This window comes from Adelges cooleyi, unplaced genomic scaffold, assembly GCF_023614345.1.
Source record: "Adelges cooleyi isolate 19-005CV unplaced genomic scaffold, UGA_ACOO_1.1 ACOO_flye_CR_arks_rails_tigmint_CR_PRNA_9, whole genome shotgun sequence".
NCBI classification, from domain to species: Eukaryota; Metazoa; Arthropoda; class Insecta; order Hemiptera; family Adelgidae; genus Adelges; species Adelges cooleyi.
The window spans coordinates 8,490,406-8,505,151 of record NW_026096579.1 but is presented as its reverse complement, the minus strand read 5'-3'; the positions used below and the strand labels follow the sequence as shown (position 1 = coordinate 8,505,151).

The window sequence follows — 14,746 nt, the reverse complement described above, 5'->3', positions numbered from 1 at the left end:
GGCGGTGGGCGCAAACACATGGTCGGACGACCGACCCGGCGCACAGCTGACGCGAAAAGGTGAACCCTGATCGCCGTATCGCAACATAGGCGTAGGTCGTCCATTTTGTCCGGCCGTTCCCGTGCTCAGTCCTGACTAGCCGCAGCAGAGTATTATTTTTTTTGAAATTTAATATTAATTCAGTTCGATCGCTTACCGAATATACATCATGTTGAACGCATTATCTAGGGCTGCTCTTGGAGCCCTGAAGGCCGGCAAAAGCAATTTAACACCGAAATCCGTACAAAATGAATTGCCCAAAGCAATGGTGGCCACCACGTCGACTTGTGAGTATTTTCTCTATTTTGCCCCGTATGTTTTTAATGGCGCCGGACCGACCCGGCGTTTGACCTAAACGACCTCTTTGCTTGGCCTACACCAGCTTTTTCCCGGTCGACAAAAGGTTTTACTGCATTTTAAAGGGAATATCTGCCTTGCAAGTCGGACCCGGAATGACCCGGTTCGCTCGTGTGCGGGTCATATTGATTTTTGTACAAACCATACACGAGAAGCCATTCGGTTACACCTTGCTGTCCATACTTTTCGGCCAGCAACCATGAACGATTTCGATTAAACGGCCAAATTTTATAAAAAACGAGCTAACTGTCCGATTTCGAAAAGAAACACAGACGATATGACCTTTTGTGACCTTCAGGGATTTTTTTAACGTTAGGCAGGAGCTCGGTAATCGGAGCTGGGAGCTCATGATCGAGTCCTCGCATTTCATCAATTATTAACCGTGATCGGATATTTCCAGCGAAAGTCGATTATAAAAACTTTGGCCTAGATATCTAGAATTTAAAGGTGCCCGTCTTTTACCCCTTAAGAGTAATAATTATCCATGAAATTATGTAACATAGTCTGGTACGGCATTACGAAGAGTAAGATTTAAATTCTCTGGCAATATACTTAGATGTCTTAAGCGTGAAATTCTAAAAAAAAAATTGATTTTTATTACGTATTTATGTAGTCAATTATATGTATTTGATAGATACTTATGAAACGTGAATTTAAAAGTGTATTGATTTATTTTGCATTTAATAAACCATAGATCGTTTGTACTTATTCAATTTTTTAGTTATGTTATACTTAGTAGTTATTTTTAAATATATCACTCGTATGATACAATATCATTAAAACATTATATACCATATCAGTTAAAATATTGACTTTTTGCAAGTCTCTTTAATGTAAAAAAACTTTTTCTACTATACCTACTTGTAGCGAACATTTAAGATTTGGATGTAAAATGTGTCTTTTTGTACATATTATTATAATTTGGCAAAGTGTCTGTTAGTATGTCACAAAATATTAATATTTGGTATAACTTATATTGAAATTTAAACATAAATTTTTCAGCTAACAACAAAACAGCCACAAAACCCCTAGCTGGTACATCTCAAGGCCGTATAGTTGCTGTTATTGGTGCCGTCGTTGATGTCCAATTCGATGAAGAACTACCCCCCATCCTCAATGCGCTCGAAGTACAAAACAGATCTCCCCGTCTCGTTCTTGAAGTTGCTCAACATTTGGGTAACATTTTTTGTTTTGAGTAGTTTTTTTTTTTTTTTTAATATGGATTCCTTAAAAAAAAATCTTCAAATTGAATTTAGGTGAAAACACTGTCAGAACCATTGCTATGGATGGTACCGAAGGTCTTGTTCGAGGTCAGGGAGTACTCGACAGCGGCTCTCCCATCAGAATTCCAGTCGGCGCCGAGACTTTGGGCCGTATCATTAATGTTATTGGTAATTATTTAAAGCTGTTTACGCTAAACTAACAATAATATGGCATCCAATAAAACCAATGAATTTGTGTTTAGGCGAGCCAATTGACGAGAGGGGTCCAATTCCAACTGACAAAAGAGCACCCATTCACGCCGATGCTCCTGAATTCGTTGAAATGAGTGTCGAACAGGAAATTCTAGTAACTGGTATCAAGGTCGTAGACTTGTTGGCCCCGTACGCCAAGGGAGGAAAAATTGGTAATTTTCAATATTCAGTCGAGATGATTTATCTTAAATGATCTATCTTCACAATGTATTTATAATTTGTGTTTTTCGTAGGTCTCTTTGGTGGTGCCGGAGTAGGAAAAACTGTATTGATTATGGAGCTTATTAACAATGTTGCCAAGGCTCACGGTGGTTACTCTGTATTTGCCGGTGTCGGGGAAAGAACTCGTGAAGGTAATGATTTGTACCATGAAATGATTGAGTCCGGCGTAATTTCCCTCAAAGACAAAACCTCGAAGGTATGTTAATCGTAAATCTGATGAAAGAAAAAAGTGTTTTGATAGTTGATAATTATCTCTAGTGGATCTATATTATTTAAATTTACTTTTTAGGTAGCGTTGGTGTACGGTCAGATGAACGAACCCCCTGGCGCACGTGCCCGTGTCGCTTTGACTGGATTGACCGTCGCCGAGTACTTCAGAGATATAGAAGGACAAGACGTGTTGCTCTTCATCGACAACATTTTCCGTTTCACGCAAGCCGGTTCCGAAGTGTCTGCCCTGTTGGGACGTATCCCGTCCGCTGTGGGTTACCAACCTACTTTGGCCACCGACATGGGTACTATGCAGGAAAGAATCACCACCACCAGAAAGGGATCCATTACGTCGGTGCAGGTAATATATTTTTATCAAATTTAAAAAAGAAAAATAATGATATGATGTTTACTACTGATGTCTTTTTCTATCGATTTCAGGCTATTTACGTACCCGCCGACGATTTGACTGATCCTGCTCCGGCCACGACTTTCGCCCATTTGGACGCCACCACCGTGTTGTCCCGTGCCATCGCCGAGTTGGGTATCTACCCGGCCGTAGATCCACTGGATTCCACCTCCCGTATTATGGACCCCAACGTCATCGGAGAAGAACATTACAACATAGCTCGTGGAGTGCAAAAGATCCTGCAAGATTACAAATCGCTCCAAGACATTATCGCCATTTTGGGTATGGACGAACTTTCGGAAGAAGACAAATTGATCGTTGCCAGGGCTAGGAAAATCCAAAGGTTCTTGTCCCAACCTTTCCAAGTGGCCGAGGTGTTCACTGGACATCCAGGAAAATTGGTACCTCTAGAAGAAACGATTAAAGTGAGCCTCTAAACTTTATTTTACGAAATATTATTATTGCCGTCGTGTACGTTGTTTTTAATTACATCATTATTTACAATTAATTTTTCAGGGTTTTACCAAAATTTTGGCCGGTGATTACGATCACTTGCCCGAAGTCGCCTTCTACATGGTTGGACCGATTGAAGAAGTAGTCGCCAAGGCTGACACCTTAGCCAAGAACACAAATTAATTGTGTAAAAGCTACTGAATCCATTCACATATAAGTTGTCCTCGTAAAATTTTGTATTCTTAAAAGTTTAAAGTAAACATTATTGTTCGTGTTTCAGCGAATAAACTAAGTAGAGTTATGTACATAATTATTTGTTACCCGGAAAATAATAATAATAATAATAAAAATTTAAAAAAAAACTGAAAAATTACAAACATTTAGTGAAATTTTATTACGTGTATCATGTTTCAATTTTAAAAAAATTATAATTTATTTGTTTTATTCGACGCTGCCCGTTTTCAACGTATTGATCATATTTCTCCGCAATAATTTTAATATTTTATATTACAAAATATGTTTTTTTTTAACGAAAAGCTGTTATTAGGGTTTCGCCTTTATCTAATTTGTAATAGTTAAATTTAATATATTATATTATGTTTTTGTGGAGGATTCAACCGCTACAGTTTTACATGATTGCATTATTATTATCATTATAATGAAGCTTTGTTATATTGTTAAAAAAATAATACCGGTAACACAATAAAAAAAAAACAGCTAAATATAAGGTTTTATGCTTATAAACCACTTTTTAGACAAAAAAGAAATATTTGTAAGCCATTATACAATTTAAAACTATGTGAGTCGTCTTTACTTATTAGCTGAGAAAAGACTATAAGAATATACAGAGAACTGACAGATTTTTTTCTCTAAATTGAGAATCTTAAGTATTTTTTAATTTGTAGTAAAAAAAAATGTGGTTGTTCTCACGTTATCACATTTAAGTAAAGTTTGACATTTGATAATCAAACCTGGGTATTTATTTAAAAATAAATAGTATAATTATTTGAAATCATTTTATTCTCTTGAAATGCACTTTTATTTACTGTCAATAATTTATATTTTTGAAAATTTTTATTGATTACAATTGCAAATAATATTTTGTTTATACAATAAAAATTGTATTTAATCAAATTTATTGCTTACCTATTATTATTTAATTAATATTTAAATTCGAATTATTATTTCCGTTTTTATTTAAATAACAATTATTTAGAGTTGAAATTGAAAATTGTATTCAAATCATTTGTTTATTGGTATTATTATAGAATAACATACAAATAATGCCCAGGTCTGATTAAAATTTGGACTTGTGTAAAAGTCAAGACAAAACTGAGAGAACGGTCATCTTAGACATGAACTCTTATAAATATGATTATTATGGTTGCATTTTGAAAAGTTGCAAGCCTAATACAGTTGAAGTGCAGTTAAAACTTCAATTGTCAGTTATATACTACGAATTGTTAATATTGTTGAAAATGGTTTTCCTGTTTCTCTGTTATTAATATAGAAAAATATGTTTTGAGAGAAGTGAAATTTTCTATCTACGGCAAAATTGTCCTGAAACAAAAACCAAAATACATCCATTGTTGTGTGTTAACAAGTTAGGAATATCTCGGTGGACAGATTTAGAGATAGACCGAAGAAGAACACTTGGGTGGATTTGATAAATAAGAAAATAGCAATGGACATTTGGAGAGTGAACTGGGCTGGCAAAAAATGGGGAATATTAGTATGGAAGCTTTGGAAAACTGCTGCACGCTGGTTGTCCAAGCAAAGAAAAAAAATGTATTTATTTAAGCTCTACTACATTTATTCTAAAGCTACTTTTAAGTTTTACCGTTCAATGTTGGAATAAAAAACATTATCGCTTATAAAACAAAAATTTAATAATTCAAAATGTTTATTGTTTACTCAATTTTCGATACTACCATAACCACGGTTCAAACCTGGTTACCTACTTGACCGTGTAATCACTTGTCAATGAACTGTGTTATCATTTTGTGGGAGTGTTGATTACCGACTGGAACTCGAAACTCATATTTTGGTTTTCACTATAAAATTTAAATTGTATTCAGGAATAAAAAGAAATACTTACTTAATATTAAGTCTTAATTGTTGTATACCTTATATTATATTGACATTACAGAAGTTTTCAGTTATTAAACTGATCAAATTTAATTCGCATTCTAAGTTAATAGAATTTGTGTTTGAATTTTCCAATTTTTTTTGTTAGAAGAATTCCGTATAATTTTAATTGTATTTTTTATTAGACACTTAATTTTAATTTGGTTTTTTTTATCATGGCTTCGATTTCAAGTGACGACGACCATAAAGTACGTTTGTTTCAAAATAGCTGAAATGAAGTCAAGCTGTTTAGTTAAAATCAACATTTTGCTTTTATTTACTGTATTATTCGCTCATTAGGAAAATTGCATTAACCCCGTTTGACCGTTATAATAATATCTTAATTGAACACAATTTGTTCATAATAAATACAATTTTTATTACGCATTTCTGAAACTAAATCTTATCGGCAAATGTTTGAAAAATTAAACAACACCATGAAAAGGGAGTGTGTTTTGTGTGGAATTGTCAAGTTTAATACTTAAAACAGTGCAACCATAAAGGGCAAATTTTAAATAGCTATATCTTAAAAACTAGTGAAATTTGTAGGTTTTCAATTATTGTATATTTGAAATAGATATAAAAAGCACATAATATTATAAAATTTTTAATGTTTTTTTTAAATGACTACATTTTGTTGGTTTTTTTCAGGCCTACATGTTTTTGGGAAAAGACGTTTCGAAAATTCCTTGTTTTCGAAATAGTTATTTGTACAGCATTGTTGGTGGATTCGTTGCTGGACTGGGTCACTTTATGTTTACGAGTCGAACACAAAGGTCCATGCATTTTGGCGTCGGCTCGTTTTGCGTCATAGCCAGTTCATATTGGTAAAAATTTTTACATAACAATAATTCTATATTATAATATAGGATATTATTAACAGCTATATTGACAGAATAGAGCTGTACAGGTGTCGAAGGTACATTTTTTTTTACTGGACCATAATATTAACAATTGGTCTGAAGTTCTCAAAAAAATGTACTCACTACATCATTGCACGATGCCATCGAAGGACAATATTTAGTTAAATGCTTCAATAAAATGCTTTTTGGCGTTTATTATTTATCGATCGATAGTTCTCGCTTTAGTTTTTGACCATAAAATTGCAATACTATGTTATTTGCTTACCTGTTTTTTTTATTGAAAAAATTACTCAACATATTTAGTTGGTAACTGCTCAGAAATTATCACAACGACGTTTTTTGTTTATAGTGACCGAAGAATGGCGTTACAATTTTGAAGTATTAGGAAAAAATTGTTATTGTATACATTGAATTTCAAAATAGCCGATATCTTATTAACAACCCGCAAATGACTTTTTACGAAAATAAATTTAAAATGTTGAGTACATTGTTAATGTGGTTGCCATAAGTTACACAACATAAAACTTTTGGATTATTTATTTTGGAAATCTATGAAACGGCAAACATGTATTTAGTGCCTAAATAACTCTTTCAATTAACAAATTATTTAAATATAAAATCTCAATTAACTAACTAAAATAATTTATCGCGTAAAATGGAAATATTTATAGAAAATAAATTATGTGTATTTAAATTAAAAATAATAAATCTAATAAATATATGTTTTAAAAAAGACAAAAATGATGTATGTAAAAAAAAAATATTTATTTTTAAAGTTGAGTGATAAATTATTTAAAATTTAATATTTATTATTAAAATTTGTAACTAAAAAGTTTTTTGACGCATTAAAAGAGGACATTTGTAACTGAAATAATTCTTTGTTATTTAAAAATTGCCTTTTAGTGGTATTTTTTATTTAAATACTTTATTAAAATATCTTCAAAGGTTTAATATGAAAGGTTAAATGTTGACTCTATTATTTTTGAAAACAAAAGCGTTAAGACAAATATGTATAACATAATAATGTGATTTTAATTTTTTTTAGGACATTTTGTAGATACAACTATTCCCAAACAGAAAAAACCATGGACGAACTCAAGAAAGTAATTCAAGAGAAGACGAGTAGCTGAGAACAAAATAACGTCATCGTTTTGTGTAAATTAGTATGTAGAAAAATATAATACGTATATTTTTTTTATACGGGTTTTGTTGTTATATTTCATTATATTGTTGTTAGTGTATTGTGCATTAAAAACTTTGAATTGCTTGAAAATTAATTTTCGTATATTTTTTATTTCGACATAGACACGAATGTTGTTTACATATATTTTACGATATAAAACGATATATTTTTGTACGTAGTTTCTAAAATATTTTATTTTAAGTACAATATTACAACTGTAACACTTTCACATGATATATTTTAAACCATTTTTTTATTTCCAATAATTAAATCTAGATTTGACAATACTTTGTAAATAATGTTTTTGCGACATTCAATTTTGCACTAAATCATTGTTGTAGCGTTAAAAAAAAAATTGATATCGGAGGCATTTTTAACAACGCACCTTGTACAATACTTAAATTTATATTTTGTTCTATGAGTTTTGTAATTTAAGCACAAATTTCCAAAGTATAATCATTGAGTATATATACTCAACGGTATAATACAACACACAGAATAAACAATGTATTACATAAATAAACAGATGTAAATAGGTATCGTTATCGTTTGGCACTCGTAGTTATAATATAATTAAAAAACCATCTATTTTAATATGTTATGCTACCAATTTGAATAAGCTAAGATATTCGGTTTTATCTTATAATAGCGTTACGATAATACCTAATCTAATATAACGTTATGGTTTTAACACATTTTTTCAATTTTCTATATGTATATATATATTATAATATAATAGTATATGTACATGTAATATGACGTAATGAGTAGCACATAAGTACGAGTTATAGGAATCGAGACGATACAATATAATATAAGGAATAAGTACAGTAAGTTTGTACAGAAATAACTATTATAATAATTATAAAGTAAAAGGGCTCAAGTCAGTCATAGAATATAGCTAAATGTATGTTCTAATTAATATAATAGGTAATAATAATAATAATACTTAATAACTAATATTTATACAAAACATGTATATATATATTATACACACAAATATATTATAGTGGACCTAAAATAATGTCCTTTTTCCTATTCCACTAGTGACAGCAGTATGACTTCAGGTAAAAAAATATTTCTCAATTTTTTTTAGGTCATTTAAATTTCTGTTTTTCTTTTAGTTATTAATTTTTTTTGCGTTATAAATATTGAATTTTAAACAGTTGACATTTAAAAATATAGAATTTTTAAATATAGATTAATATAATATAACGCCACGTTAAATTGATTCTTTTTTAGTTGTAGAAAAAATTATTCCTCTTTTTCTTCTGGTTATTTTCCACGTACATGACATCAGCTGTAAAAACTAAAACTAGATTTTCTAACAAATAGAGAAATATCTTTTCACCTGAAGATATATTATACACCTAAATATATACATTTATATCAAAAATGAATAGGTAGTATTTGATGGTATTATTGATAAGTCCCAGGACCCGGAAGTTAATTTCATTCGCATGTTTGTAAAAATTCGAATGGAAATCTATATTAAAAATTTGTTTGGCATTATTTAAATTTTGTTCTTACAAAAACAGAAATAAAACTATGACAATAGAAAATAGGAATATTATAATTTTTTTTTTGCTTTATTGAAAAACAGGGAATTATAGTATAACATAAATTAATGTTATCGGATGAACAATAAAAATTTTAAAAAGTCGATTAAGTATTTTAGATATCATTATTATAAATGTATTTAATTATGCGTTTTCAATATTGTAGATTTTTGACTTTGTTCTACTTTTGTATTGAATTATTATCTAGAGAAATAAAAGCCACATTTTGATTACTAGAAGCCACCTAAATTATCATACATTATTTTCTGTCTCACGAGAGAACGGTACTGCGCGGAGACATTGTTGGCCATTTCAGCGCACAAATGCATGCGTCACAGTGTTGCCAACTATAGAGATTTATCCCCATATTTAGGGAATTACAATATTGTATAGGGATTTTTTTTGTAAAATCTAATTAATGTTAATCATTGTTAACTGTTATCATTAGGACCCCGGCAAACGGAGTAGTACATATAATATAACCACATTTATTTCATTGGCTATTAAAATTTTAAGATAATGATTGGACAATAGCTTAACTTAAGTAGCACAAAACCTACAAAAATATATGGGTGTACGTATTTAGGGATATCGTATCGTATCTGGGGACTTTTTTAATAAAGATCAGGGAAATTTGACCCTAGTCCCAGTTGGCAACACTGGCATGCGATTATTTTTAGAGGGCCGTCGTCGTTGCTGTGGTTATCTTAGAGCAGTGAATCGGCGTAGCTGTTCTTTTCCGTCGAAATGCCCATCCGGTTCAGCATGGGAGCTCTGACCACCGAGTGGACGTGAACGGTAGCGTTGCGCAGAAGGGACGTGTTCACTGGCCGGTTGGACGAGGTCAACGTTTCCGTGTAGCTAAGTTGTTCTTGGGTGCCGTTCCGGCAGCACAGCAACCACTTGAACGGAGGCACTTGCCTGGGAAAAAAAGGAAGAACAAAAAAACGTCGTTAGTTTTCACCTGGAATTAAAAACGTTGGATCACGTCTTATAGTATGGTTGATATATATTCATACAGGAAGATCTTTAGAAAGGTAAGGTTAGGTTGGTCATTGGAAGAGCCTCCCGTTGACCCAGCGGAGCGGTCCGAGTGGTGGGCGGCCGGGTTTGAGAGAAGGGCCACAATCGCCTGTAACTCTGCTCTCCCGGCCAGAAAGAGGACCCCCGGGCGCTAAACCACCCGTCCACTGGTGGACGCGGAAGAGATCGCTGGCCTGCGCGCGAAATGTACGAGGGCCAGATGGAAGCCGCTACATTGGAGACGGTGACTAGAGGCTTGTTCCCGGATAACGGGGACCTGTCACTCCGGGATGAGATGGTAAATTCAAGTTAGGCCTAACATAAAATATGTAACCTAACTTTACCTATTTAATCTAATTTTAATTTCGAACTTGTGTTTTTAACATGTTATAACAAAATACAAACCTCAGACAAATTATTGGAGACCAGAGATAAGAAATAAATGGTTATTGATAAGAGATAAACGACGATGAGAGATTAGAGATAAAAGATAAGAGATAGGTGATAAATAATTAGGGAAATAGATAAGAAATAAATGATAAGGTATTAGTGATAATAGATAAATTATTAGATACTAGAGGTAAGAAATAAGTGATAAGAGAAAATAAATATTTTGAGTTCAGGGCCGAAAGGGACTGAAAATTATGTGCCCCTCTTTTAAGGTGAGCTTTTTGCACTGAATAACGGGGAATATATTTTTTTTTAAGTCATTATTGTTTTACTTAACTTAACCTAACTAAAAATTTAGTAGCTACTTTTACTAGCTCATCTCGTGCCACCGTTGAACGATTATCTATCCTACCAATTAGGCTATTGAATTTTCACTAATTAGTATTGTGAAAAATATAAGCTGTCATGTATTATTTTGTCGGGTCTATTTAATTTCGATGACTAGCACCACGCCTTTTTTTTACTAATTTTTCATCACTTTTTATGTTCAAAATACAATATATAATTAATAGCGTATAATATTATGTACAAAACAATATTTTTTTCGTCCATTGCTGTTGTGTACATATTTTATTATTATTATTCCAACATCCGTATTTAGGCAACCGGTGCACTTGGAATACGGTAGCGTTTGTAATATGTCAACTGTCAGTTTATTTGGGGATTGAAAAAAAAAACAGAGATTCTGAGAGAAAAAAAGCATAATATATTACTTTTGAAATTTATTTCATTTTAATATGTAGGATTAAAAGGAGTAAAAACGGTGATGTCGGTATGAAATATTTTGATTTAAACAGATTGTCTATTTTTTTAAGTAAAAAATGAATAGAAAAATAAAAATAATCAAATATGTAGTATTGTTTTAATGGCGTTTAAAGTGGACATTCGGGTCCGTTGTACCTAATCCTAAGTAGGCCTTTGTAAATTGTATTCATATTGGTTTTGTTTTTTTATAGTTTGTTATTAATTGTTTTTTTGATAAAATATTATCTAACTCATTATATTAATAAACTAGAAAATATTACATAGTACAGACAAATTTGACATTTTTTTGGAATAAGAACCAAAAGACATTTTTTAGATCGGATTTTGACTAGCAAGTCTAGATATTTAAAATTTACGAACAAGCTTTATTTTAAAAATACCAAAAAGATTGGAATTGATTATTAAAACGATATTTATTGTTATGATTTCATTATTGGATTCAGACCTACCTAGTTTCAGATTTTATTTCCAAAAAAAAAAAAACAATGAAAATTCTGAGGCCAGCTTTGGCGGAAAAAACCAGTTATATTTTGGTTCTTTGTTTCAAAATCATGTTGATATTATATTGATATTATTGTGAGATATTTAGTATATTACAATAAGTACCTTCCCCCACAAAAAAAAAAAAAAAAGGTTAGTTAAAACTGAGAAGATTTTTTACCAATTACACTAAAGAATTAATATTTCCAAGTTTATACTTAGAATTTTTCGACCTTCTTAAAATTCTCTAAAAAACACACTCATGTTTTTTATGTATGTACAAATGTTTTATGTTACTATGAACAATTTTTTACTGCTATTACAAAATTTGCATTGAAAGTGATTTTTATGAGTACTTACCAATGTATATTTTTTTAATTGTACTTTATTTTGGTAACCTAGCCTGTTGCAGTGACGTTTTAAGTGTTTTAAAAATCTATTAGCTATATTGTCATTATTTACTGTAAATATGATATATTGTTATTGGAAAAAAAAAAATAATAATAAACCGTTTGAAATGGGGTGTTTTTAACTTCCGGTATGTCCGGTATATTAACTTTGATGTTTTTTTATTAGTCTGTTCGCCTGAATTGTGTTTTAAACTATATTAAAATTAAAAAAAACCACTCAACAGAGTTTTTTTTTATTATTTTTTTTTAGGTCTGTTCAATTAACCAACACGTGCTCGCGGCCATTGTTGATCTGCCTAACGACAAAAATATTATCCTAAAATTCAGTTTACATTGTATTTTATAAGTTTTCCCGGGAAAACAAACGGATACGGCTCGTATATCATACAATGTGCATAAAATATGATGTTGATTGAAATTTCAATATTTTTCCTATATCTGCTGCTTGAATGAACGTCCGAAATGAATCTATGCATATTTTATACTACATACGCCCCACAGAGCAGCGGATGATTGTTTTGAGTTTTGCGGTAACAACCGCCAAAGTATAGTTTTGTTTTATTAACTATACTTTAAAAAAACTAATATAAACTATGTAAAATATTCCTTTTGTTTGTTTTATTTCCACAATAGAACGTCTGCCAAACAAGACCTTGACCTTGAGTCGAGAACCTTTTTATTATGATATATCTAATAATATGTCAATGTGTCAAAACTAAAACAAATGCCTGGTTTTTTTCAAGGTTTTCATTTATATTTGAATATAAATACAACGCAGCAAGCACCACAAAAAAAACCCACACCTTTTCAAGAAAATTGAAATCTTGTACGACCAAGTATTTTTATATTTCCTCCAGTGAAACATTTTGATACATGCGGAGTTATCTTTAAGTCATTGAGCCTTATAAGCAAAACCATAGGAACTAGTTGAAAAGTTACCAGTTAATTGATTTCATTGCCTATAAAGTGTGTAAATGCCAGGAAAAAAATATATTTCATTGACAAAACTTCAATATTTCAATGTGTATTTTGAAATTTCAAGTATTTAAGTAAGAATTGTAGTATTCTTCAAGTGTGTGTATCAAGTACTAAAAACAATATGATAAATCTCGAGGATTCAACTCACCTCGGAATTTATAACTGCAAGTAAATATTTTTTTTACTATTAAGCTATATCGATTTGTGCCACTGGATCGCCATCAAATTAGCAGTGCAGAAAGGATGTACGGTTTTTTATTAACCGTTTAGATTTTTTTTTTTTTTGGATTTACCTGAGAGATCTGCAGATGTGAGTGGAGAACAGGCAGTAAATGATGGGGTTTGCGGCAGAATTTAGCGGTGCCAAACTCTGTATGAATGTGGCCAGCGCCACGTTCGACTGGGTCTTTGGTATGTATCCGTAAACTTGGAGCAGGTCGAACACTATGTACGGGCTCCAGCAAAGAATGAAAACTACAACAGCAAAAGAGAAACGACCATGGTAATTCGGCATATTTGACCGTCGACCAAACGACTTGGCAATAGAGACAATAGTAAAAAAAAAAATGAAGTAGTAGTCGTTTGGTACCGACCGAAAACGATAACGAATGTCATTTTGACGGTTTTGATTTTGGCCTTTGGTATTATTCCCCGGGAACTGGACCGTCTTATGTCGTGCTCTTCCGGTTCTGTTGGCAAACAAAAACAAATACACAATAACATAACAGCATTAGAACCCTAACAATGTCCGCGTCTTTTCCTCGAAGGAAAGAAATCTAAACACGAACAATATTATGTCTTACGGCCGCTTCAGAATTTCATCCCCCTCTTATCAGCTGATTAGCTTGTCAACAATCTCTTATCAGTCATCCGGAGATTACTGATTTCTTCTTACCGGCATTACTGATAAGAGATTATTGATGAGCCAAACAGCTGATAAGAGGCGAACCATAAGACATCATGTTATATTCATGTCAAAACTCATGTCTGCCAATACTTTTGGTTCCACGTTGCAGTGTGGTGTTGTTCTTGGATGGCGACAATAGTTTGCTCTTTGACCAGATTGTGTAGACGATAATGGCGTAGCAGCCGCTGATGACGATTGCCGGCACGACGAAAACCGTAGTAGCCACCACACTTATGTAGAATTTCCATTGCCACGGCGCCAGCTCAATCCAACACTGAGTACGGCCTATTTGGAAAACAAGCAAAGTGGCTATTAATATATTATATACAAATTTTGAAAAAAAAAAAAAATTGGTATAAATATATTTTTATGTGTACTGTTTTGATTCTTCTTTTTTTTTTTTAAGGCTAAGCCTTGTCTTAGCGAAAAAATATACTTCCACTCTTCTCTCTTTAATGCCAGAGTCTTCATGTGTGATACCCGTTACATCGAGCCATTTCAATCATCTCTCCTATGAATGTCTTCCTCTTTCTTTGCGTCCATTGATTCGTCCTTCCATTGTGTTGGTTATGTCTTATTTAGTAATCCATAAGTTTTCCGCTTCTTGATCTATTGATGGATAGCAATACTATTTTCTCCTCTACTTTTTGGAGAATTTCTGCATTGATCTTCCTTACAGTCCAACTAATACAAAGTAATCTTCTCCAGGTCCACATTCTGAGGACTTGTGCATTTTTCAACGTCGTCCCCTTTTGGCCTCGTGCGTGTGACAATTATCACTTAACCCTTCTACAGGATAAAGATATCTACTCATATATAATTGGTATATTATTTTA

At 32.0% G+C, this 14,746-nt stretch overlaps 3 protein-coding genes across 4 annotated transcripts in view; 2 read left to right on the top strand and 1 right to left on the bottom strand.

Annotated features, from left to right (window-relative positions):
- The first annotated feature begins 97 nt into the window (after positions 1–97).
- Positions 98–3,475, top strand: LOC126847005 (ATP synthase subunit beta, mitochondrial). The gene is made up of 8 exons (XM_050586931.1): positions 98–326; positions 1,399–1,572; positions 1,653–1,787; positions 1,862–2,023; positions 2,105–2,289; positions 2,383–2,664; positions 2,745–3,137; positions 3,229–3,475. Exons 1-8 carry the CDS (start codon positions 209–211, stop codon positions 3,346–3,348), a joined length of 1,569 nt encoding a protein of 522 aa, XP_050442888.1. The 5' UTR covers positions 98–208; the 3' UTR covers positions 3,349–3,475.
- A 1,716-nt stretch (positions 3,476–5,191) lies between these two features.
- Positions 5,192–7,432, top strand: LOC126847007 (cytochrome c oxidase assembly protein COX20, mitochondrial). The gene is made up of 3 exons (XM_050586935.1): positions 5,192–5,501; positions 5,944–6,119; positions 7,201–7,432. Exons 1-3 carry the CDS (start codon positions 5,469–5,471, stop codon positions 7,283–7,285), a joined length of 294 nt encoding a protein of 97 aa, XP_050442892.1. The 5' UTR covers positions 5,192–5,468; the 3' UTR covers positions 7,286–7,432.
- Positions 7,433–7,487: 55 nt separating this feature from the next.
- LOC126847006 (cardioacceleratory peptide receptor) overlaps positions 7,488–14,746 on the bottom strand; it is a 135,835-nt gene continuing 128,576 nt past the window's right edge. For both annotated transcript variants that reach the window (XM_050586934.1, XM_050586932.1), the window contains exons 11-14: positions 14,001–14,195; positions 13,597–13,692; positions 13,297–13,477; positions 7,488–9,818 (exon numbers count right to left, since the gene is read on the bottom strand). In XM_050586934.1, the coding sequence (XP_050442891.1) occupies positions 9,605–9,818; positions 13,297–13,477; positions 13,597–13,692; positions 14,001–14,195 (686 nt within the window). In that variant the 3' untranslated portion in view covers positions 7,488–9,604. The remainder of the gene's footprint in view (positions 9,819–13,296; positions 13,478–13,596; positions 13,693–14,000; positions 14,196–14,746) is intronic.

Excerpts from the sequence above, each read along its gene's own strand:
- LOC126847005 (XM_050586931.1), top strand. The coding sequence starts at position 209 with ATGTTGAACGCATTATCTAGGGCTGCTCTTGGAGCCCTGAAGGCCGGC. Across the intron at positions 327-1,398 it reads GGTGGCCACCACGTCGACTT|CTAACAACAAAACAGCCACA; the intron begins GTGAGTATTTTC and ends TAAATTTTTCAG. Across the intron at positions 2,665-2,744 it reads GATCCATTACGTCGGTGCAG|GCTATTTACGTACCCGCCGA; the intron begins GTAATATATTTT and ends TATCGATTTCAG.
- LOC126847007 (XM_050586935.1), top strand. The coding sequence starts at position 5,469 with ATGGCTTCGATTTCAAGTGACGACGACCATAAA. Across the intron at positions 5,502-5,943 it reads CAAGTGACGACGACCATAAA|GCCTACATGTTTTTGGGAAA; the intron begins GTACGTTTGTTT and ends GGTTTTTTTCAG. Across the intron at positions 6,120-7,200 it reads GTCATAGCCAGTTCATATTG|GACATTTTGTAGATACAACT; the intron begins GTAAAAATTTTT and ends AATTTTTTTTAG.